The sequence below is a fragment of the Colletotrichum spaethianum genome (genome assembly GCF_022836535.1).
Source record: "Colletotrichum spaethianum MAFF 239500 DNA, contig09, whole genome shotgun sequence".
Lineage (NCBI taxonomy): Eukaryota > Fungi > Ascomycota > Sordariomycetes > Glomerellales > Glomerellaceae > Colletotrichum > Colletotrichum spaethianum.
This window is the reverse complement of record NW_026054779.1, coordinates 589,438-614,117: the sequence shown is the minus strand read 5'-3', so window position 1 is coordinate 614,117 and position 24,680 is coordinate 589,438. Positions and strand designations below refer to the sequence as shown.

At 56.4% G+C, this 24,680-nt stretch overlaps 5 protein-coding genes across 5 annotated transcripts; 1 reads left to right on the top strand and 4 right to left on the bottom strand.

Annotated features, from left to right (window-relative positions):
- Positions 1-774: 774 nt before the first annotated feature.
- ColSpa_04384 (uncharacterized protein) lies at positions 775-3,017 on the bottom strand (the record flags this gene model as incomplete). The annotated part of the gene is made up of 4 exons (XM_049270596.1): positions 775-1,534; positions 1,587-2,034; positions 2,125-2,572; positions 2,643-3,017. 4 exons carry the CDS (start codon positions 3,015-3,017, stop codon positions 775-777), a joined length of 2,031 nt encoding a protein of 676 aa, XP_049126553.1.
- Positions 3,018-5,458: 2,441 nt separating this feature from the next.
- On the bottom strand, positions 5,459-7,697 carry ColSpa_04383 (uncharacterized protein; the record flags this gene model as incomplete). Its single annotated transcript, XM_049270595.1, has 4 exons — positions 5,459-5,630; positions 5,685-6,549; positions 6,600-6,818; positions 6,848-7,697. 4 exons carry the CDS (start codon positions 7,695-7,697, stop codon positions 5,459-5,461), a joined length of 2,106 nt encoding a protein of 701 aa, XP_049126552.1.
- Positions 7,698-10,863: 3,166 nt separating this feature from the next.
- Positions 10,864-12,056, bottom strand: ColSpa_04382 (37S ribosomal protein S7, mitochondrial; the record flags this gene model as incomplete). Its single annotated transcript, XM_049270594.1, has 3 exons — positions 10,864-11,313; positions 11,391-11,753; positions 11,838-12,056. 3 exons carry the CDS (start codon positions 12,054-12,056, stop codon positions 10,864-10,866), a joined length of 1,032 nt encoding a protein of 343 aa, XP_049126551.1.
- A 2,353-nt stretch (positions 12,057-14,409) lies between these two features.
- Positions 14,410-14,855, bottom strand: ColSpa_04381 (uncharacterized protein; the record flags this gene model as incomplete). The annotated part of the gene is made up of 2 exons (XM_049270593.1): positions 14,410-14,585; positions 14,765-14,855. 2 exons carry the CDS (start codon positions 14,853-14,855, stop codon positions 14,410-14,412), a joined length of 267 nt encoding a protein of 88 aa, XP_049126550.1.
- Positions 14,856-22,515: 7,660 nt separating this feature from the next.
- ColSpa_04380 (nitronate monooxygenase) lies at positions 22,516-23,729 on the top strand (the record flags this gene model as incomplete). Its single annotated transcript, XM_049270592.1, has 3 exons — positions 22,516-22,558; positions 22,722-23,533; positions 23,592-23,729. The coding sequence occupies 3 exons, from the start codon at positions 22,516-22,518 to the stop codon at positions 23,727-23,729; spliced, it is 993 nt and encodes a 330-aa protein (XP_049126549.1).
- Positions 23,730-24,680: the final 951 nt, after the last annotated feature.

The following is a 24,680-nucleotide window of genomic DNA, read 5'->3' as shown; positions in this document are numbered from 1 at the left end:
AAAACGACCCGGATAGGCACAGCAACAACCAAAATCCTGCTGTAGGGCTCTCGCCTGTTGGCGGCTTATAGAGGCAGGAGGTATCAGCCATAAGTTTGTCCCTCAACTCCAACTTGTCTCACGGTTACCCAGGTCGTCGCTAAAGCCAACAATGCTTGGTGTTGGGTGCCTGGGCGTGAACTAGGCGGACGTCAAAAACCACCTCGTAGACACAACAACAAAACAGCAGCGTTACAATCGTGTCACCGAGCCTATTGCGCCACGAGACGAGAGTTATCTGAATGATGTTCCCATTCCGCGATTCCATGTCCCTACGTACAAAAGCCTTTCCTTACAAGAGTCTCCAGTGTATACCAAAATACGCCATAGTTCAAACGCCTGACCCAACCCGATTGAGAAAAAAATAAACGCAAATCCTTCTCTCTCTCTCTCGCCGAAAGCCGACGACAGAGGGTAGCGCCTCCAAAGACACCCCCACAATCTATCAGCCGTGTACGCCGGCATCCGTCAGTTGTCTCCTATACAGGCCTTGATTTCCATCCAATACATGAAGCTTCTCCATGATCCCGTCCCCAACTCCGATGAAAATGCGCGCAAGACATTGATGTCTCTTTCGGTGCTTAGTCAATGTCTATCCGGTTTAGCAAAAACGCCGCGAGTGTTTTCCTTCAAGGGCCCAAGTACGCCACGGCAGTGTACAAGGGCAAGAAACAGTAAGGAGATGCGACCTCAAAGGAACACCGCGGTCGGAACAGTGTCCAACCCGTGGCCTCCCTAAACCGTACGGCCATATGTCCGCTCCTCGATGAGACGGCGGTTGTTCCCTACGTTTCCGTACAGCATCTCCATCAACTTGCCCTTCTGCCGCGTGCGCACGCCCTCGAGGTATCCACCAACGTCTTCGAGCCCGCGGATCTGGTCGTCAAGAGTCAAGGTGCTCGAGTTGACGGACCTGACCAGTGGGCTGACAAGCTTGCGCCGCAAGTTCTCAAGATTGGCCTTGAGCGCCATGAGTTTGCCGTTGTGCTCAACAAGGATGCTCTTGTTCCGCACAGTCTTCTCCCTCACATTCTGCAGTAGCAGGCGATTCCGCTCGTATTTGGCCACTTCGGCAGCGTTGGCACCCAAGATGCGCGTCCAGAGCGATGACAGCAAATCGGCGTGCATGTCATCTTGCGCGGAGGCCTCGCGGACGACGGTGCGGGCAAGGTTAAGGAACTGATGGTCAATCGCCTCAAACAGGGCGAACAAGGCGAGAGAGTGCTGCAGTTCAGAGTTAATGGCGTCCTCGAGCACATTGAGGAACTCGTTGAACGTGCGCTGGAGGGTGAGGCGGGTGCGCTGCGGGTTCGACATGCCGAAGATGTACCTCGAGAGAGAGCCGAGGCGAGTCGGGGTGCCGAAGCCATCTTCAAGGACGCCGGCTTCGGAGAGTAGGTTGTGGATATTGTCAAAGGCGGCGGTGAACGGAGACGACGGAAGGTGCTGAACTTGAGAGAGCTCTCTACGGGCCCAGTCCATGACGATAAGGATGCTAAAGCGGGCGTCAGAATGAGAAGATTTATGAGCGAATGACTTCGGCTTACCCATCAATGTCACCGTCGACATTTGCAAAGAACTTGGTCAACTCAACAGCCAGAGTCTTGAGGCTGTCGCTGAGATCATCGAGCTCTTTCACGATAATGGGCGCAGAGGTCATATTGCTGGAGCGCACACTCTCACCGAGATCCCAAACAGCGACGCCCGTGGCCTGTAGATCGCCTACCTGCGATGCGCCGTTCTCGGAGAAGTAGATGAGCGGCTCGAATGAGCGCGCGATGCCCGCGACCTTGACCAGATCGGGGACTGGCTGTTGCGCCGCGGGCTGGAAGAGGTTGCGCGTCGCGGTGACGGCGAGGACGGCGACGAGGATGGACAGGATCGTGGACGACCACGAGTGAGTTAGGAAGCGCCATTTTGAGCGGAAGAAGTGGACGAGCGCTTCGATTGGTTCTGTGCGCTGCTGAACTTCGGCGCGCAATGCGAATCTGATGTCTATGGACGATATCAGTCTCGCATCCTCTGACAGCAATCACACATAAAACGAAGAGAGGGTTCGCGCTCGAGGCAAAGAGGGGGGCATACAGTTGTCTTGATTCAACGTGCCCTCCGACGGACTCGTCTCCTTCCATGGGATATCCTCCAGCTTAATCGTCGCATTCTCCATCTTGGGCTCGGGGCTCGGCGACCGGCCCTTATCGGGACTCATGCTTCCCGTTGGTAACCTCGTGCGCATGGCCCTGCGCAGGACCGACTCGTGTTCGTCGCCGTCGCTATCATACTCGGGGCTCGACTCTCGCGACTTGGCGCCCAAGACGTGGCGGGACGGCGGGAATGCGCCGAGGAAGTCATCACTCCGGCGCCAGAAGCCGCTGTCGCGGCTCCCGTTTCCGAGGCGGCGCCAGGCCGGAGGACTGTAGCCACCGACGGAGACTGAGTTTTCGGGATCCGGGCCCAGGTCGCTCTCGTTGTCTTCGGACCGGAACCCCGAGTGGTGCGACGGGTAGCCGAACAAGTTCCCGGCCGTGGACCTCTTGTTCGGGGGCGGGGTCGTCGGCTCGAAGTCGCCCAAAGAGGCGTCTAAATGATCCAAAGGATCGAACGTCATCGCCGGCGGCTTCGTAGCCATCATCATAGTGCTGGTTGTGGTAGTGTTGAGAGGAGTGGCGGTTGCTGCGACGGACGAGGGCGCCGCTTGCTTCGATGGGTGGTGCGGGCAGAGCCTTGTAAGTGGGCGGTGGTGGCAGAGGAGGCGGCTCGACCGCGGCCTCTGCGGACGAGGTTTTGGCGCTGCGACTTGTGCGCTTGAAGTAGCTGACGTTAGGGACCAGTGTCGGCTTCCACGAGACCTGGACGATGTATAGGTAGACGAAGACGAAGGATAAGGTTAAGGTTGCGACGTATGTGCTTGGAGCGATGGTGATGCTCAGCAGGGAAACGTTGTTGTTGACGGTGACCAACGACGGCATGGAAAACATGAGTAGGGGTCAGAGATTCAGGTACGCACCCCTTCACCGCGGTCGTCTCGGCACTGCGACAGAGACGGGCTTCCTTCTGCAGGCCGGCGGCTGGGGGGGGAAAGGTAGAGAGGTACCTTGTTGGTTCACGTAAGATGGCGTATGTAGTTGCGCAGCGCAGGGTGGGCGGCGGGGAAGGGAGACGTGAAATGAAGGGGTTGTTTGTAACTAGAGTACGGATAGAATGATCTTGGTTTGATGTAACCGGTCAGGGAGAGCGTAAGTCCAGCCCAATCTGATCTGAATCTGGCTTGACTTGATCGGGAACGAATTGCGCGCGAGCGATAAGGGTGGGATAGGTAGTTTGAGGAAAGGTTGGATTTGAGTATGGATCTAAGATATGACAAGGTGACAAACCGGCAGCCCTGACAGGATCGCTCTCTCGCTCACTCTCTCCAGAGTCACAAGACGGGAGAAGTGGGTAGAAGGAAAGGCAAATGCCCTGATTTGAGAGCGAGTGGCCGCAGGAAACGTGGGAAAGACGAGGAAAAGCGGGAAAAAGATGCAATAGGCGGGCAGCAGCAACCCGATGCCTGGGGGGGGCTGCTTCTGCCCGTCGTCTTTTCTAATGCAGCACCCGCTGAATGCCCATGCTCTCCCGTCCTGTACGAGCGAGTCGAAATCGAGAGGTTGGGGAGCTCCTGTACCCACTTGCCGGGTTCGAGGTCGTCGGCCAATCATGGCCCGCCTCTGTCAAGGGAGCGGCCGGATTTCAGGCCCTGGATTGGGTGGGGAGGGGCTGGAGCGGAGCCTTCACACCGAACAATTGAGGAGACTCAAGTTCAAGCACCGAGGACTTATACTACTCTGTGCAGTTCCTGTATAGTACATGGTACCAACAGGTCGCGAGTACGTACCTCAACCAGCTGGCGACCTCCCTCTCCCTCGTCTCTTTCACAACGCTTCCGACATACCTAGCTGTCTTCTCGTCCTTTGAATGGGGGCACGGATTGATGAGCAACAGGGGGACACGTCTCGATGCTACTCCCCCGTCTTGCCCCATCCCGCCCGTCTCTCATTCAACCACACCCCCCCTTGCGTCTGTGCGCGAGAAGCTCCCGCGTCCTTCGTGTTTTAGGAAACAGGCGTGTCTCCCCCTCGGACGTTTAAGTGGTTGCAGCTCGGTCACGGGAACAGATGTCAGGACCAGAAGGGAAGGCGGGGTCCTCCTCTCCTCCTCTCAGCTCCCTCTCCCACCTTTTCGATGTAAACAAACAAACAACCCCATCAGCCAACCGTGAACTTGCGCGCCGTCAAAATCGCCCACCACTATGCAAGCTCGGGAGCATCCGATTCGACGACGACGACACGCGCTGGGAGACGTTCGTGAGGCGAGACAGCTTAGGATGCCTACCTGACAAGATACAAGCAAGACACAACCCCTACCCAGTGGCACCTCGCCAACACGGTAGGTAGCTGCTGGCATTGTTGTCCCATGTCTATCGGACAAACCTCAAACACTCGACCCTCGAAAAAGCACCCGCGAACCCATCCCGCCTATCCATATGAGGACTTGAACACCCCACCCCCTTGACTTGCTCCCTCGGTCTGGTTCGCCAGATTCACAGCCATCTCCTCTTCCCAGTCCCTCTCGAAGGAGACCCAAAAAAAAAAGCAACTGAGCTGGCCCCAATCAGCCCACATTCATTATCTTATCACCCCGCACCGCGTCCCACTCACCGGGGCCCTGCCGCCAAATCAGCTTTTACCGCCGTCACCGACAGGACTCCCTGCGGACGACGAACCCGTCCCCATCCCCATCTCCATCTCCTAAAGTGATTCGATCATGACCAAGGCAAGCGTCTGCCTGTCCTCGCCTGACGAACTCAATCTTCTTCTTACTTGCTGCTAGTGATGCAAGCCATCAGCGCACGCATAAGTACGTCAACTGATTTCCCAGGAATTGCCATCGTTGTAGCTCACCGAGATCTTCGCCTCTGGTCGACTCCTCGCTTGACTCACCACCAAACAGTTGACTCGAGAGAATGAAGCAAAGATGCCAAACAGCCTGTTACTGTAAATTTCTGCTATGCCGCTTTTGTAGTAATGTAGCCCGTCAAATTCCTACAAGAAAACCCGACAAGTCGTTCGTTGCATGTACCGATGCCGAATGAATCACGCTTGCTTTCTGGGATCCATTCCAAAACAGAACACCTTCCATGGAACGCCCTGGAAAGCCCTGGAACGCATTCAAGCTTCCGCTCTGGGCCTTCCACCTGGGCTGAAAGGCTCATATAAAAAAACATACGGAAAGAATGCCCTGCCCTCAGTTACAGGCTTCTTCTCCGTTCCTCCCGCTCCATCCGTCCCAGCTCCCGCTCCCGCTCCTCGACCAACAGTGCTCTTCTCGTACTGAAACGGTCCCAGAGCCCTGGCAGCCTACGCCTCGGCGCGGGATCCTTCTAGTCAATCTTCGCGTTGGCGAGACTCTTAGCTCCAGGGCTGTTCAAGTCGTTGACCTGCTTGATGGCGCCCCTTTTGTACTTGCTCTTGTTACGGAGCCGCTTCCGAGCCACCATGACAGGCACCGAACTCTTGGTTACGAGGTAATTCGAGAATGACCCGAGAATGACACTGTGAAGCCGTCAGCAAAGTCGCCGCATATCAATGAGAATGTCCAGTACTCACCCTTTGAGAGCACTGCGGCCACGGCTGCCCAGGATTACCAGCGTCGGGCTGACGAGGTCAATGACCTCCGTGATCAGGTGCTTCGGATTCTTGCAGTGGATGACCTCTACAATCACCCGCACCTGCAGACGCGTCCGTCGCAACAAGCGCTCTACACGCTCTTGAATGTCGTACACTGCGCGACGGCGCTCCTCCTCGGCTCGGCCGCGCTCCCTGCTCGACGGTGCTGGTGACGACGAATCACTGGCGTTCAAGGCCGAGGCCCGCGGGAGATGAGGGTAAGACGGGCCACTTGTCATGCCTGGCGGTGCCGCCTTGTTGCTCGACATGGCATTGATGGCCTCAGCTTGTTCCTGGTGGGCTGCGCGCTCATCAGGAACCATGATCCCCTCAGTCGAGTAGATGCCGGTCTCTTCGTCCACACAGTAAATGCAAATGAGAGTGTCGCCGTCTCGCAAGACTGTGCCGATGGCCCATTCCAGGGCATGCGTCGACTCCTCGCTCAGGTCCGTGGCCACCAGGTACTTTCTCAACCTGTGGTGCTCCTCCAACGCCGCCTTCTGGATCTGATCGAACTCGCCACGCATGATGATGCGGAGAGTGCGGGAGAACTCTGGGTTGTTGAGCATCTCGGTTCGGGAGAAGGCCAGTCTCTGAGCGCGCTTGATGTCGTTCAGCTCCTCCTCATCATCCGAGTTGACGGCAGAAGCCATGCCCGAGCCGGGCTCGTTGTCGAACGCCGTGGTGGGGCGTACGCCGGCCTTGGGCTTCGCCTTCTCACCGGTGGACTTGGTGAGTGTGATAGAAGGTTCGTCCAGCAATGACTTGTATTGATATTGCGGTTGCTTAGAAGTGACTGCAAGGCCTGTGGATCGGTCAGCATGTCATCTGGTTTATCGAATGGGGTTGACTTACGCTCTTCCTCAGCCGCAGCAAGTAAACTGAGTGTCTTGCGATCACTTTTGTTTAGCTCAGGTGACTTTGCGCCGCTTTCGGACGACCGCGGTGACATCTTACGTCCCCTCTGGTTCTCCTCGTCCGAGAAGCTGCGCGCATCGTCGTCGCTGCTGTCCTCGAGCTCCTCCCCGTCAGGACTAAGGTAGTCTTTCGTCAAGCGGCCGACACCGGCTTCGTCTGTGCTTGACTTCTTGCGCCCAGCCAACCCCGAAAGACCGCCCCCGAGAACGCAAGGTTCGCGTCAGACAATTTGCGGTAGGCTGTCGAGATGTCCACTACACGGCCGTCATCGAGGACAGCCGTGCCAGGAATCTGCTGGAAGCGGCCGCTGACGTTTGGCGAGCGCGAGCGCATGCTCAGGCGGCCATGAGGAGACTTAGATTTGCTGCCTTGGCCTCTGCTTGAACTTCTTCCGCCAAGGTTGATAGAGGGATTGCTAGCAATAGAGCCATGCCGGGCCCTGTCGCCGGGAAGTACGATGCCCGGGATTTCGTTGCCACGCATGACATCAGCCATGACGCTGCCCGACTTCTTCGCGCCAGGCCCCTTACCGCCTTGGGTGTTGCGCTTCGGCAATGCGTGTCCGATGTTGTTAGTAGCAATATCAGAGAATTGGTAGTCCGCAGTGGGATCCATGCGATTGGCGACGGCACGCGGGCCGAAGCTGGGCTTCTGGGAGTGAGAGTCGGAAAAGGTTCGTGGATGAGGCGCGCGGGATTCGACGGGAGAGCTAGGGCCAGCGCTGGCGGCCTGTTTGGGAGCCGATGTGTCGATATCGAGCATGCTTCGAACGGGGGGCGGAGGGCCGCTGATGTCCAGCATGCTGCGCACCGGTACCGCGTGCGTCCTGACGGGGCTATTCTTTCCAGCATCGCCGCCAACGTCCAACATGCTTCTCATGGGGGAGCGGGGCGAGGTGTACGGCGAAGGAGAGCGAGCCGAGACGGGCGAGCCTGGATTCCAGTTGGATCTGCTGGTGGTACCCTCAAGGAGGGCCAGAACATCCCTTCTTTCCTCGTCCAACATGGCCTCCATGCTCATGGGTTGATGCGACATGTTGAAAGGTGCCGATGGGTGGTCTGCGCTGTTGGCGGGGAGGGTGCCTCCGTCGGCAATGCGTGGGTGTCGCCTGTGTGATGGAAGAGCGGGAACGAATTGTTGGCGTGATGTTGTTGATGGTATCGTCTACTTGGAATAGAATAGGGCTGTATGGTTCGGGGAGGATTTGTTTTCGTTCGTAGGTGTGGTAAATCTAGCGGGGAATGATTTTGCGGTGTTGGCGTTGGCGGTGCAAGTTGTTCGGCAGAAACAGCATTGTGTAGGGGCAGTGTAGACAGGTCGGCGGCGTAGGCTTCCTAGATCATGGCTCCGGGGGAACGACCAGATCAGAAGTGCGGAAGGTGCGCTGGGGTGTGGAGGCCTAAATTAGCTTGTGAAGCACGAGTCGAGGTTGCCAAGACCGGTTGAAGGAGGAAGAACAGTAGTAGGTAGCAAAAGGCAGACGAGAGGCAGGAAGCGAAAAAGGTGCGGTAGGTGAGAAACAACAAGGAGTCGGACGAAGGCAGCGCAAACATACGATTGGTAGCGGTGTTGGTGGATGGAGAAAGAGTAAGGTATCCTAGTCCAAGTCCAGCCCAATGTCCCGACTTGTTAGGTTCTTCCCCCAGTCGGTCGTGGTGGTGGTGGTGGCAGTGGCAGCGCAAGCGCAGGCTGGGAAGGGCAAGAAAGGTGGGGATTGGCGGGTGGGAGACTGGACGGTGGAGGGTGCAAGCTGTCCAAGGGTGGAGAGAGGAGGAGAAGGAGGAGGAGGGGAGGGATCGGGGAGGGGTAGGTGCACCGTTTTTAGCGTCGACGTCTTGGACTTTGGGAGTTGGCGGCGCCCTCTTTTGCCTCTTTGTCACCTCCAAAGTGACCTTTGATATGCGGTGCAGGAGGCATGGCAAGCGGCAGACTGCGCCGGGGGAATACCTAGACCTGGAGTCGCTTGCAGTCCAGATCTTCGCTGTCTCTCCGCCTTCTGCTCTGCATCAGGCGACCTGCGTGGACTTGCGTGGCCTTGTGCAGAGACCCTCGCGGGGACTGAACGAAAACACAAACTGGAGGGCAGATCGCAAGAGATTTGCCAATGGAATGGATCCATTAATACCTTATCCGTCTCCAGTTCCAGCCCAGCGACTAGCCCAGCCCCATTTGGGCCCTTTCCAGTGGACTCTTTCCTCCTCTGTTTCCCCCCCAGAAGAAGATGAAGATGGTCATCCATTCAACGCTGCAGCTCAGACATTGAACCGCTTCTCACTTGTTCAGCGTCCCCATTAGCCGTATGAGTGCTTCGTCATCGCCAGTCTTGGTACGGATGGTACCTGCCCACTCTGGAAGCCCGGCGAGGTACACCTCCTCAGTCCCAACTCCTCGCACTTGTCGAGGAGAGTTTGCATGTAAGTTTGTGCTTGTGCTTGTGTGAAAACCCCGTTCGCCATCATTTGCGCATTGTGCCTTGCGGGCCGACTGTTCCTTCAAGCCGGGCTGCCTCCGGGGAAACTCAATCCTGACATGGGATGCACCCTCGCCCCAAGTCTGGCTTCTGTCTGTTGATGGATGCACGAAAATGAGACGCAACCCGTCCAAAGTGGACGACAACGCTCTGTGCCTGTTGGGACTTCCCACGCACCCATGGTTGACCGCCTGGCCACTCGGCTGTCGAGCTGCTTGTGTACGTACCCGACCCCAGCGACCTCTGTGCTTAAAACAAAACAAAAGAAATAAAAACAACGGGGAAACAGCTGATGGGATTCGGGGACCACTTACAAGATTGCCTTGATATTCGAACGAGATCGCCAGGACTGGTTTCAGAGCACTTTGGTGTGAAGTAAGATGGCTGAGAAGGGATGGTCAGGAAGATTCTGAGGCCGATCAAAGGAGAATAAAAGGGCTGCTAGGGAAAGAACAAAATATTGGACGATTTCATAATCTGACGGCGCTGTACACGTGGTTTCGTGTAGCGGTAATCCTCGAACCATCCCAGGTCGAGAAAAAAAAAACTGCGATGTAAGTCAGTGACGCATTCCCTGCTTGCCCCCACTACAGTTTGTGCGTGTGTGCGTTTTTCTCTCCCGCCCCTGTTCGGTTTTCTGCACATGAGTTCTGCGATCTTTTTTTTTCCCCTTCTCCTCACCATTACCGACGTTTCCTGTCCTTCCCGGTCTTCACCGCCCGCGGCCTCCGTCATTTTCCGTCTTGTCTGCAGGTCCCCGATGTAATATACGGGAAACGTAGCAATGAGGGGGACTTTACATCGTTCACAGTCCCTCGTAGCCGAGTTTACAGCACCAGTTGCCCAGTGCGATGACGACGCGGGCGTCCATCGCCAAGAACGTCCGCCTCTTGGCGACGAGCCACCGGCAGCTCGCAGGCCGTGCTACGATGGGCGAGGCATCACTCGGGCTCACGGCCGCCGGAGAGGTAGACGGCGCACTATCGGGGCGCCAAAGGAGACGCTCCGACTCCTGTCACGCACAACCCGCCCCGACGTCACTATGGGCTGGTAGGAGTTTGTCACATGAAGCCCTTTAGGCTGGGAGTAATAGCGCCCTGTGGCAGCGGTTCGTGGCTGAGGCTGAGTCTGGTGGCCCAGCCGTTGTGTTTTAACCTCACCAAGTATGCGGGGTTCAAACGATAGACCATCATGTCGTATGACTTTGTCTTTCGAGTTACAAGAGCATATACCTTCAAGACGCCTTAATCATTCACAGGATGTCGAATCTCCGATCCCATCTGTCAGGAGGAAGCGTCTAGTTAGGAGAGGCACTACTCGTCTTTCGGGTTTCGAGGCCCGCGTTGCATCCTTCGGGGAAAACTCGTCCGTCAGACCTCTCTGGCCGTGTTGAAGTTAAGTTTCGACAGAGCAGGCGCCGCTGCGGCTCGCACACTGCCAGAGCTAATCCTCATGAGAAACACCCGTGTCCAAAGCTTCTTCGTAGACAACTGCCTTGTCACCACACTTCCCGGCTCCCCGATTTCTATTTCACAAGTGATCCCGAGAGGAACAAACAATCTCAATCATGCCATTTATAAGAACCTACCTCACAGCCCTGATATTCCGGTGGAGCAGTTTGACGGGAAAGGCTCCTCTCGAGCACTTGACATTGTTGGGATGAATATAGTACAATATACACACTTTGCTTACACTTTTTTCTTCCCCTTCAACAACAGTCCCCTACTGTCTCTACTTGCTGTTCGCCTTGACAGGCTTAACCGTCAAGTTGGCACGCGTCGCCGTGCCGAGCTTGTGCAGCGCCAACCTCTTGTCCCAGACACCCGAACGGCCCTCGACGACGGCGATAATCTCCTCGGCCATTCGGTGCGGGAACTGCGTCCGGCCACTGCCCTTGGACGGCTTCTTGTTGACCACGTCGAGAATCCACTGGAAGGCAGCCCGCCGCCTCTGGCGCACGGCCAGCGGCGCCGGCAGCTCCAGCGGGCGACCACCACCGGCTCCGCCCGCAATGCGGCGGATCTTGACCAGCGGCGCCACCGAGTCGACAGCCAGCGTGAGGTATAGCACGGGGTTTAATGGCAGGTGCGCCGGCGGCGGGGCGCCGGGAAGGAGCGGGTATCGTGGGTTGATGATCGGGGGAGGAGAGGTTCGGAGGAAGTTGAGGACCATGGCCATATTCTGCCAAGCGCACTCGTTAGCATACACTATCCCTTTCACACGTGGAACCGCAAAATTGCATATGAAGATAAACTCACTCTTTGCGCCTGGGCTTTCTTGCCGTCCCGCATCATCAGGTTGGTCAACTGGTCGAGCACGGGGTGGTACCGAGACTTCAGGTGGCTGTGCGGCGGCAGAGGGAGCTTTGGCAGGGGGAACTTGTAACTCGGGGGCTGCGGCGTCGCAACCTCCACCTCCTCTGCGTTCGCGAGCAGTCCGCCGGAGGCGAGAACCTCGAGGTCACGGAGGGGGTCGCCGTTCGACGGTGTGGGGGGAATGGCGCCTTCGTTGTAGAGTGCCTGCTCCTGAGCCTCCGTCAGGCCACCCTTGAGCCCGGCGCTCTGGCCCTTGGCAGCGGCGGCGAGCTCTTCCAGTGCTGCGGCGGCCTCGTCTGTTGTCGACTGTGCATAGACCGTCAGCTACTCTCTCTTTCTTCTCCGTCGCGACATCTTCCTGGGTGTCCATCATCGGCTATGTCTCCGTACCTGTTGTCCCGGTGCAGACTCGGGGGCGTTCTGGCTCTGAGGGAAAGCCGCATTCTCAGACGGCTTCAAAGTCGGAGGCTGACTCCGTTCGCCCTTGCGTTCGTCCGCATATCCTCGTCTCGCCGTGGCCCAGACCAAAGGTTCCTGTCGGGGGGCCAGGGGTCGCGAGCGCAGCGCGAGCGCCCGGCCGGCTGTTCGCAGGCTCGGCCGCAGAGACATGACTGCTCTGAATTCGATACGTTCCGAGGGCGTAGACCGCCAATTGAGGTGTATCGGGGCGTTATCGAGCTGTTTGGAGGTGGTGAGAAAGTCGTCTGGGGGGCCGTTTCGACGGGTTCGAATCCAAGCCAATCCGTGATCCACGAAAATTATTGAGTCGCGCGGCTGTTGCCGCTCCACACCTCCCAACTGCTGTCTGCTTACCTACACACCTTGCAGGTTGAGCTTTCCAAGCTCCCAGCGGATAAAAAGTGGCTCCGTGCGCCGACCTTGATTGTTCTCTTTTCCAGACCCCACGCCGGTCAGTCGGTCGGGCCCGTGCCGCCACCGACGACCTCCACTCCCTTACCTAAGCTCAGCCCATCATTACCACCCTCCCGCGATCCACATGGTTCACCGAGATGCAGACCTTCTTCACCAATGCCATCACACCTTTTCACAATGAACCTGGCTTGCCTTGCTTGCTCTAAGTGACCAGTCACAAGACTCTCTCTCACTCTCAGCGGCTGTAGGCTTTTGGATCCGAACCAAATATCTTGCGAAGCCCTGAGACCAACGACCCCATCCCATGCCATCCGACCCAATCCGCAGGACATCCTGTCTTAAACCCCCTCTCTCATCCCTTGACCGATGCGCACGACATACCACATCCCCCGTGTACTCTGTGTGGGTAGGTGGTGATGAGAGCAACCGCTCGCGCCAATCACTTTTCATAAGAGAAACCTGAGAGAGTCAATTTTTTGGACGGCAATCGCCCGTGTCCAAGACCAAGCTTAATCTCATCCCGCTCACATGTCGCATCACTTCCGCTTCTCACCCACAAAACCGTAACACACGCAGTCGCGACCCATGCGCTCTCTCTCTCTCTCTCTCTCTCTCTCCCACGACCCCTCGCTGCATGCTGACCGAATGGGACAGTCACATCACTAAGGATGCGTGACCAAGCCGCCGCCCATGCTGCAGAGTGTGTGCAGACTCCTGCAGACGGCATTTAGCGGCTCTTTTTTTCTTCCCTGTCGTCTTTTTCACCAGCCTCTGCTTGTTTGCTTCCGCGTCGCAACAACTTCCTATCTCTCTTGTGGGGGGGTTGTTATCCCGCGGGGGAGTTTTCGGTTCAAAGCTGTCATTCCATTGACAACGACCTAGCGCGTAGCATATGATTAAGCTCCACGTTCACAAGCTGTATGCTGTGCAGTGTTTAGAGCCTTGGGGAGCTGGTTTTGGCGTAGGATCTGCCGCCGTCCCGTTGCTAGACCGGCTCCCTAGCTCGTCTTTTTTTTTTTATCTCTCGCTTTTAGCCCATAGGGAGGAGGGCCACTGCGCGCCGACACCGTACCTATCTCCTTTCCTTCATTGGTGATAGCAGCACTAGAAAAGATGTCATCGTGGGGGGGGGGGGGGGACGGGCGAGAGAGTGTTCGCCCTGCCCATGCCAATCGACACCCCTTCTGTTCCCGGCTTCGGTTGCTGGTTTTGTTGGGGCAAGCCTGGCCACCATAAGCCACTGATGTCTTTCCCCCTCGTAAACCGCTTCAAGAGAATCAGTTTGGTCATGACAACAACGTGGAGAGACATCCATTGCACGTGGAGTGAATGCAAGTGCTGGGAAGAAGTGGGTACGATCTCACGAAAAAAGGAAGCATTCTTGGGTCCTCTCTCACCTCTGGGAGACACTGCGAAAGGCCAGCTCAATCAACTCGAATCTTTTCTAATTACCTTTCCCACTGCGCATCCCTTACCATTGTGGTTGCTTTTCCCTCGTAACGCCGCTTCCAAAGAAAGGGGAAAAACAAGAATTTTGCAAATTGCAACCAAATTACGAACAAGGGCGGTATGGCAACACTGCCAACAAAAAAAAGCCCTCATGACCGTCGACTGTCTGCCGGTCCTGTTTCGCCAAGGTTCTGTCTCGGGTCGGTTTTTCTTCTCCAGACCATGTTTCCACCACGTCTGACATTGTGAGGAACACGCACGGGAAAAGCCATGCTTGCCCACCCCTCATACTGGCCTGGTGGCAATGTCCTCATGCGCCATTCCCCTCAACCAGCTCAACTCCCAGATTGTTCCCTCCGGAGCTCCAGTTGACCGTAGGTAGAAATGTAGTTGTACGCCAATATCCGTAGTATCCCCTGTGCCGTGTGGCATTGGCCAATGTCTCCCAATCCCAACTCCAGATGTATTCGTACAAGTGAACAGTCGAATGAGGGCCAAGGAAAAACAAGGAATAAACCTAGAAAAAAGGACGTCAAGTGCGACGCTAGACGATGATGCTCGAATGGTGCTCGCTGCAAGTTGCGGGAGGGGGGGGGGGGGGGGGGGGTGTCCCCCCCGTAGGTATGCCTCCCTCTCGTTCTCACCAGCTGCCTCTGCTGTTCGCTGGCGAGCTGGGGTTGGAACCGGTGAGGTAATTGAGGGCCATTTCGGCGGCGTCTTCCTTTGCGTTGTTGAGGTTCTTGCCGTCGTACCAGAATCGTGCGGAGAGGGTGCGTCCGTGAACCGTGACTCGACTGGACCAAGCAGTGCGGCCGCCTACGAGAGAACCATTAGCTACCTGGACATATTTGGTGCGGAGATCTGGCGCCAAACTTACCACGTCGGTCAGAAACGATCTGGAAGACAGGAGGCAAGATGTTAGCCTCGCGGCAGGCGTCTATTGAGTACTTGTCAGTTTTGTCAGGATCGATGAGACGGATGCAGTGCCGCTATACCCTCAAGGCGCTCCTGCCAGGTTCCTCCTTGGCTGTTGTACGAGGAAGCAGACATAGCGGCGCTCGTCGAGTAGGACTTGTTGGAGTACATGCAGTGCAATGTTATGCTCGAAGCAACAAAGGAAGTCTGTAGAATTCGGGCGGTGATCGGGTGAAATTCCGTGCCAGGAAGGTGTCGTTGATGTTGTTTGTTGGGGTCGGTTGAGGTCGTGGATATGTCTAGACAATCTACAGCGGCAATTGGTAGTTCTTATACTCGGATCAGGTCGGCCGTGAAACGAATGGGGATATTCCCATTGGAGTAGAAAGATTGTGATGTGGCAGGACAAGATTAGTTCGGTGCTGTTCTGAAGGCAATGGGTTTGTTTGCACAACAAATGTAAAGACGGGTAAGGAATCAGTTGGGCTGGTACCCTACGGCATGCTGCATTTTGGGATGGGTAGAGGTGGGAGGTGAGAAAAAGAAGGGGAAGATGGGAGAAAAGGGACCTGATCCAAAGAAGTAACGACACAACATCACGTCCCAGTTCCGTTTGGGTTTAGAACGACAGGACCGCGTCGATTTCCTGTGTTCTTTCTTTTTCTCCATGCCCTGGTACTTGTCTCTGATGAGTGGCCGCCGCGGCGGCGGCGGCGGCGAGGAGAAGAGGGGTGTGCCACTTGGGTGTGAGTGCTTTTGCTTCGTCTGATGCCAGACCACAGACCAGACCGGCGGACGTGGGGAGTGTGGTAGTAGCGGCAGAACGTCGTGATAAACTCGGTTCCTTAGTGTCATATTTTTGGTCGGTTTTTTTTTTTTCTCTTTATTTCTCAATTATTCTTTCTCTCTGCTGTCTTCTCTTTTTCCCCCCCTCTTGCACACCCCTGGGCACATGCTGGTCGTGGAACCCCCGCGTGGTCTACCGGTACATGGGGGTCGACAATCATGGATTGATGAACAGGAAGCTAGAAAATATGGACTTGCGGGACTTGAGACAAGATGTTGGTAAGGTGAGGGAATACACGCTACTTCTGAAGGGAGACCAGGAATTGGACGCTCTGAGCGAACAGCTGATTGGGACATGGCTTACCAGGCTCCCTTACCCGGCGGCCGGAGGGACCAAAACTAAACAGAGCTGGCGTGGAGTGCCGACCCGTCTGGGTGGAAGAGGGAAATGATTGGGAGCTACAAGCCGCAGAGACAAGGGCTCGTACACGGCTTGACGGGGGGAAGGGGTGGAAGAACAGGAGAGGAGACGAATGGAGGGCCACGGTGACAACGATGGCAAGCAAAGTACAAACGGTGGGAAAAGGCAGGGTGCGAGCTGACCAGGGGTAAGACTGGAATCTCCAGCCGAGAGAGGGAGAGGAAACGAAGGTTACGGAAAGCGGATGCACACAGCCTGGATGTATCCGTGAAAAAAGTGAAATATGTATCCTGCCATGTACCAAGATACGTGGCTGACGTGCTACATGGTACTTGTAGAGCTTTCGTCGACATGTTCTCATCCTCGGGCGTAAAGCGAACAATGGATCGGCGAATCAAGACGAACGGACAAGCTGTACAGATAGCGGGAAAGGGATTGAGGGTAGGAATAGCAGCGAGGCTGGAGGGCTTGAGAGGAAGGGCTGCGATGGCCCCGTACCCACGCAGTCAACGCTTCAGCCGACTCGAGCTAATTGCTTCCAGGGCTAGGGCCGGACTGACTGGCACTTGTTGATCGGTACATGAGCAGTAACGCGAGGTAAAAGGCAAGGGTTTCGACAAGAATAGCACTGACATCAGATAACAAGCCGACGATTGGGCAATCAGGCCAAGGCAAAGCAAGAGACCAGTAGAACCTGGGTTATGCGCAGAGCACTGGGCACTGGCACCGGGCAGCTCTCGGAACTCTGGGCTAACAACGCCAGGGCCCTCTCTGGCGGCTTCAACTCCGCCAGCCGGTGAAGCGAAACGGACCGGGGTGGTAATGCTAAGCAGGCCGGGTGGTTGGGCAGGGGAATGGCGTTGCCTCCATACATTGCGATGAAAGGAAACTCGGTCAAGAAGGTTTGGGCCTCATCGAGACCATCCTCACCAACACGGACTGACGTTGAAGCATGTCACTGCAAAGCAGGGGAGACAAAAAGGCCGTCGAGCCACGTCGATTTCGATGCGTGATGCGCGATGCGGCAGGGAAAGGGCGGGGAGAGGCGAGTGTTGTATGTACCACGATACTGATGTAGTTAGTGGAGGGGGGAAAGGGGGTGGGATCGGGCAGCACTCGCTCCTCATCGTCATTTTGGGGTGGGGTGGGAATGAAGATCAGGGCAGGGCGAAGCAGGGCATCTTAGTACCTAGGGCGGGCCAGACCACATATGATGATGATGATGATGATGATGATGATGATGATGCTGCTGCTGCCGATGCTGATGCCGGTGAGGCAATTGTGAATTGTGAAAAAAACGGATTGGTCTGGGGTGGAGGAACCGCACCGTGTAGTCTCCGGAGGAGGACGAACATGTGGTTGTGCACGCGGAGCAGCTGCGTTATGCTTGCAATGTGCTTGTGCTGTTTGTCCAGCTTCGTGCACCTATGCCGCATAGGAACACAACCAGTGCCATGACAGCTTGTGTGCCCCAGAGCAAGCAAGGTACGTGCGGCTGCTTTTGCTGGTCTCAATGACCGTCGCTGGTTCTGGTTTAGGCCAGGTCCAGGGAGTTTGCCGGTGGTCGTGGCCGCAGTTGGAAGACGGGCGCCTGGGCGGGATCGTCTAGAGTGACAGGCGGCCGGCGGGTTTGGGTGAATGCAGCTCGGATGCAGGTAAAGCAACACGTACCGCAGCAGCAGGTCGTGTAGGTAGAGTAGGCGAGGAAGCGGGCAGCCCGCAGCTGGAAGAGCATTCAAAGTAGCCGGTCACTCGTAGAAGGGCGAAGGGGTACGGGCGGATACCAGTCGCAGTGGCGGTCCAAGTTGGTCTATGGAAAGGCATTGGTGGCCTTGGTGTCATCGGGGAACGAGAGGAGCCCCAGCCGGAGGGGTCCCTAGCTCCTTAGCCTGCGAGTCTAAGGAACCGTCATGCTTCCCCGAAACGAAGGGAGCAGGAAGAGGGGTGGGATGGAACCGGGAAACCGGGGAACAGGGCGGCGTTGGTGGTTGGGGGGAAACCAGGGACGTTCTCTCGTCATGCTCGGCCGTCGACGGGGTATGATGGAAGACGAGAAAATATGCTTGAGTACAAGAGACACAACCAGACAGAGAGAGAGTGGGAGAGAGAGAGAGAGAGAGAAGTTTGGCTGTGGTCGAGCGTAGAGGTCCAGGTGGAGAGTGGACAATTGCGAATGAGAGGTACGAATACACATCATCCTAGTCCTTTTTTTTTTTTTTTTTTTAGCTTACCTTCTCCATCCTAGTCCTTTCAGCAGGTACCTGCTCTCCACCCGGGCTGGTACGGTGACTTGGAGGCAGAATGACAGACCATCACTAAGGGTAAGAACGGATACTACGCAACGGCCTAGTCGGCTAGCATCATGATTAGCATCTGTACATGACAATGCGAAGCTTTGCCGGCGGTTTGATTGTCGCGTCTTAATGTCGAGTCTACATTGTCTGACGGTGCCCGTCCAGTATCCGAAGACCTCTTCTGCTCTCACCGTCTTTTGCTGTCTGTTAAACTTTCTTTTGTTCAGACGGCAGTGAGAAGGGATCAAATGCTAAACTACTTTGGAGCGGCTCAGGTGACCCCGGAAACCACTCCCTGTTTTGCCAACACAGTAATGCACAGCCCATGCTGTGTAAGGCAGCTTATAAACCATTTGGACACGATGAGGATGTCATGACAGAAGACGGACAGGGCACGCGGTGCTCTGGGCGCCCGTCAGTATTTGGAAACGACCGGGCGGGTTGTGGGAAGTCAGGAACAGAGAGACAGGGTAGATTGCATCGGGTTTGCAGTACCTAGCAGTGCGCTCCCGGGACGACCATTAAAAGACAAGGGAAGAGGGAAAAAGAAGAGAAGAAAAGAAAGGAGTGAGGAGCCAAGCAAAGCCCATCGCCATTCCGTGTTGCAACGCTTCCTTCCCGGGATTCAGGAGGTGCCCCAGTGACACCGGAAGACACGAGTGAACGGAGCTTGGACAAGGGGCAGGGTCCAGGGTCAGGGTTCCTCAGGCAAAAGTTTCTGCCCCTGTCCTGGTAGCAAGGCCTTGACCTCGAACTCAAAATCGTCAAGAGAAATCCGTCTCTTTTGATACACTACAGAGCACCTCGGCGTCGTCACCGCCTTCCACACCTAAATGCGACCTCACATCCACCATCCTTTCCATCCGGGAGACTTCGTCCACGAAACCTCCCTCTGTTTGCACCGCGTACGAGGCATTCACTTTCCTCTGCAAATGCTAGAAAACGGGTTCGCGACGAGCCGCCATTCCGTGGCCAGCAAAATATTTCAACCTGACCAGATCGGTGCTGGCCCAATGTTTGCTCGCGGATCGGCGTTTGCCCTTGGCGGGCCCTGACTAGGAACACTAACAGGGGCACCGGAACTCTAGAGAGTGCAGACGGACTGCAGGATGTGCGAGCGAGGCCAGGGTCCCATCTGGCTGAGAGGTGTTCTTGACCAACCCGTCGGGACCAGTTCCAACGTCCCCCGGACCTACCGCAGCCCTTCTGCCTCGTTTTTCGCCCGCCGCCGACCCCGTGGCCCGTGGCCCCGTCCCTCTACTTCTTTTCTCAACATGGACGCTCTGACGTGCGCCCATCGACCCATCTAAGACTGAAAGTCGCTCCAGTGTTGACGCATGGACGCTGCGTGGCTGTCGGGAATTGGGGGATGTCCATCCGTGTAAGTCCATTGGAGATCGACGATTCGTACCTAACCATGATAACACCCACGAATCTCAGCTCTGCCACTCGGGCCCTTGTCGAAGCTACCTCGCGGCAAGTTTCCGAGTGGCGCTGCATTCGTATTAGCGTCATGGGGTCCCTCCCATCGTGGAACGCTGATGAGCGGTCAGTAGCAGTTTGGCAATCCCAGTCATCAAGCATTTGCCCTTCTTTGCGCTTGATCCCGCCAGCTTGGTTTGTTTGCCGTAATTCGCAAAGGGACATAACACCGTTCCCTTGCTCGTCAACGCCGTGTTGTTTTATACAAATGGCGAAATCCGTGACTTGGACCCGAGAGCCTCTGTTGTCAATTGCAGGATCTTGAACGACTTCCTTGGCCTCGTTCGCACCCTCGACATTTCCGCAGCGAACCCAAGTTAGCTACGACGTTTCCTTTTTTATCTTACGGCTTTACACATCCGAGTCGCACCCCTCCCCTTCAAGGAATGCGCAGCATTGCGACCCAAAATCATCTTGTGTCCGCACAGCATGAGCTCGACTTCCAATGACACTGAGACGGGGAAGCAGGATGCCTCTGCGAGGATGCTGCGAGTCTCAGCGGAGCCCGCATACCCGACCGTCCCCGGCTTGCCTGCCAGCATCATCATCTACCAACGTACCAACCAATGGTTGAGGCTGACGACATGTTCCTGCTGATGAGAAATCTTGCAAGTGGCGCAACTTGTCGATGGCTAGGCCTGCCAGCGCCAATTAATCTATCGGGAGCATACGGTTTCTTCTCGATCCTTCATCGCCCTGCGAGGCGCCGCCAACACAGCAACGGCAGCTAAACCGGTTTGGCTGCAATAAACCAGCGTCAAATGCACATCTCCCGCCTCTGTCTCACCTGACGACCTGCCTGAATCGTGACACAGGCAGCCCGAGTAAAGATGCTCGAAATGAGGATGCTGCAACTCTCCACAGCGCACCTGCTGCGTGATACATCAACCTCTTCTCAATCGAGCTACGTGTCGGTGCCAGAAGGAAGTCTATCTTGGCCAAATTTGCCACATCAACTCTCTAGTAGCGGCCAGCTGCTCTCTCCCGTCCCTGTTTAGGTCCATGTGGATCACCTCCATCTTGTTCGCTACACGCCGTCAACCGCTCGGATGGCCGCATAGAAGCAAGAACGCGTCAATGATCGCCCTTCCATGGGTTGGAAGCAGGCAAACGGGTAAAAAGATAGGCGGTAATGGGGTCTAAACATGAAGTCCAGAAAGAGAAGGTTTGGTTCAGGCCGATATCTGGGCGACAGGAGGCTGACAACGACGAAACCCAGCAAATTGCCTCTGGCGAACGCAGTCGGGTGCCTCATCCGGGAGAGACCTCAATGCTCGGTTCAATGAGGAAAGGGCTGGATTACAATCATAGTGAATGGCTGGCTCTTGCAACTCGTTCGAGCCTAGGTCATGCGGAAGTAAGATCCTGGATACAAATTGGAGACGCGCCTCGATACAGCAACATTCGCCGACGCCCTTCATCGAACCATGAAGCCTGATCGACAGCCAGCGATCTCGGCGACAAAGTGGCCGAGACCCTAGATGGAAATTGACATGCAGCGGGAAAAAGCAACGAGGATCACCATCCACGTCGCATCAAAGATGGACGGTCTCCCACTGGACATGACTTGCAGCCATGGTCATCATCGTCTCGGTGGAGACGCAACAGTTCGCAACAGTCCTGATCACTAAGGTTGGTTAGATTTGCACTTTGTGGGCCTTGGCATTGTTTGCCAGCCGGAAGAGGCCCGCCTGTCTGTCAGTCTCGATGACAAGCAGATACCTGCCCAAGCCCATCACGTCGAATGTCTCCGCTCCCGTGCTGCGGTGGACCTTCCGTGTATGACGGACATGTCGGGCTCCATACGGCCGCTTTGAGGGTTGCATTTGGGCTTTCACCCAGAGTGTCCCGTCCCCCGGTCCGGCATCAGCCACCGGTGGGCAGTTATGCATCGCGTATCCCGCGTCAGGCAATGTTCCTGTGATAAATACGAGCCCACGGAATATCAATGCCAAGTGCTAGATGACGTCCCTTGACGTCGGTTCTGCGTTGCGCAACATGTACGTTGTGGCACGAAAGCCTCAAAGAGCCGCCAGATTGGGGGCATATGGGGCGACATGGACTCCAGGCATGTTGTCCAATCGTCAGTCGTGGCACGGGTAGGCGTGTTAGCCAACTGGCAGTCGGGTATCAATAACCCAGGGTGTGGGTGTGTGTGCGGCCGCAGGAAGCCTTGAGGTTGGTCGATGGATGCGATCCAATGCGAATGGGATGGGAGCACAATGTCACAGCTGACACGCCTGGGGGCGCGGCGAATGCAAGAGCAAACAGAGATGCGTGTGGACGTGTGGACGTGCGGTCTGGCCTTTTGGCTTGCTGACTGTGAAGACTAAAAGACGATGAAGACTTGTGCGACAGTCCCAATCTCTATTGCAGTGTGTGTTCTCTGTCAGAATGCAAGAAGACCACAATAGGCCCCCCCAGGGATGAAGCCTTCTGGATCCGGAAATAGTCCCGTGGACGGAATTTATGGTGCCATGTGAGACGGCGGACGGCGGTCTTTCCCCAGTCGCTCTAATCGCAAAATGGTCTGGAAACGCGGGGGAGGAAATGGTGGAGGCCGAGTTTACCTCGGTACGTCCCCACAGCCCCCCAAGGTACCGATCGGGGGCTGAGCGTGTCGTCCCTCTCTCGACCGCCGGACTCCGAGTCAGCTACACTGCCGTCAGTATTGTCGCTCTGTTCCTTTTTATTGTGGTGATGTCTGCTTCCTACACCATCTAGACTAGCATTTCCGTTTAGATATTCGTTGCCCCTTTTCTCCTCTCCTCGTTTCCTCCCTCCAGCGCATCTTGGTTTGTGCCACGACGACGCCATCGAATAGAGAACGTGTCCCGATTTGCCCAAGATGCCTTTCGACACTGAGCTGACCCGACGGTTGGGTATCAAAGGTACGTCAGAGTCAGGATGCGGCGCGCGAGATGCACAACGCATGCCGCAGGCGTCACCATGCGCCTGATCGCTACCCCGTCGTCCTCCCTGGAGCCTACTGCCCTCTTTTGCTGCAACGGAGGGACAACCCACGCTGACATGCTCTCTTCGCTCGCCTCACAGTGCCCATCGTCCAGGGCGGCATGCAGCACGTCGGTACTGCCGACCTCGCCTCGGCCGTCTCCAACGCCGGCGCCCTCGGCATCATCACCGCCCTCATCTTCCCGACCCCCGAAGAGCTGCGCAAGGAGATCCGCCGCTGCAAGACGCTGACGACCCGCCCCTTCGCCGTCAACATCACCCTCCTCCCGGCCCTCGTGCCCCCAGACTACGCCGCCTACGCCCAGGTCGTCATCGACGAGGGCATCCGCATCGTCGAGACGGCCGGCAACTCCCCCGGCCCCGTCATCAAGCAGCTCAAGGCCGCCGGCGTCACCATCCTGCACAAGTGCACGACGATCCGCCACGCGCAGAGCGCCGTCAAGCTCGGCGTCGACTTCCTCAGCATCGACGGCTTCGAGTGCGCCGGCCACGTCGGCGAGTCGGACATCACAAACTTCATCCTGCTGTCGCGCGCGCGGCAGTCGCTCAACGTGCCCTTCATTGCCAGCGGCGGATTCGCCGACGGCCAGGGGCTCGCGGCGGCGCTGTGCCTCGGCGCGTGCGGCATCAACATGGGCACGCGCTTCATGTGCACGCTCGAGGCGCCCATCCACCACAAGATCAAGGAGGAGATCGTCAAGGCGCAGGAGACGGACACGGCGCTGTTGCTGCGCAGGTGGAGGAACACGACGCGGCTGTATAAGAACAAGGTCACGGAGGAGGCCATCAAGGTCGAGCAGGAGAGCACGTCGGGCGAGTTCTCCGAGATCGCACCGCTCGTGAGCGGGAAGCGGGGCAAGGAGGTGTTCATTACGGGCGATCCAGACTACGGCGTAAGTTCGCAGGAACCCGGTGCAGTGACGAGGACGGCTGAGCTAACATGTGTTACAGGTCTGGACGGCCGGGCAGGTTATCGGCTTGATTCACGACATCCCTTCGGTCAAGGACTTGGTTCCCAGGATAGAGAAGGAGGCGGAGGCCGCTCTGAGAGAGAGGCTGGCGCTCATCAAGCCGGCGGCCAAGTTGTAGAGGGCATACACTGTTGTCTGGCAAGATATAGAGATGTAGAATGATGTCTCTTGTACTATGATGAATCTATAAAGTCACGATGTTATCCGCTACCCATTTCTTCTTATTCCTCGTTTGACTTTTTTCGTGTTTCTACGCGGCAAATGTACGGTTGCGTGTCAACATTTGGCTGATGGACCCTGCGGGCGATGCAGTCATGATGGCTGATGTAATTGGCTTCCCGCTTGGTGTTGACTCGCGGTGCATCTTCACATGTGACAAATGGGAGAGAAATACCATATACGAAACCAAGCCAACACATGCTCCGCCAAAGAGACAAAGCACCACGTTTCTGGGTAGTAAGCTTTCCAGCCTTTCTCCAGTGCCGTCCATACTGGAATGGTTAAGCCCGAAGATTAGTAAACCAGACTACCCATGGTTGCTCAGACAAAGGTAAAGAGAATCCCGTGACGGTGCCCGGGAAGGAGAAAAGAAGAAAAAAAAAAGGACGGTGATCACCTGCTCAAGATGCTTGTGACGCAAAACATTGGGGTCGGCTGGCGGGAATTGGAGGAGTCCAAGAACCGCAGCGCCCAATGGCGGGCGGCTGTTCCCCCGCAAAGGCGGCGGCCCTGGCAGCAGCAGCAGCAGCAGTAGCACCGAAAAAGTACGGGGGAGGCGGGAGCGTGGAGAATCCAGCCGTCGCAGCGCAGCAACAGCCAAGAAACAGCACATTCTCCAGCATGTGAAAATCCCTAGCGCAGCTTCCAACGCTAAAGACATGGATCCCTCCGGGGTTTCGCTTCCAATGCGGTGTGCAAGTGGGACGCTCTGCAAGAGCCTCGGTCGAGTGTTCCCAAGTGACCCCCAGCTGACATCAGCGCCGCCGCCGCCCCCCAGCTTTCTCCAGCTAAACCAAAGGTCGAGGTGGCATTGCAGCTCGTCTTTGTCAGTACCTACCCCCATTCTTCG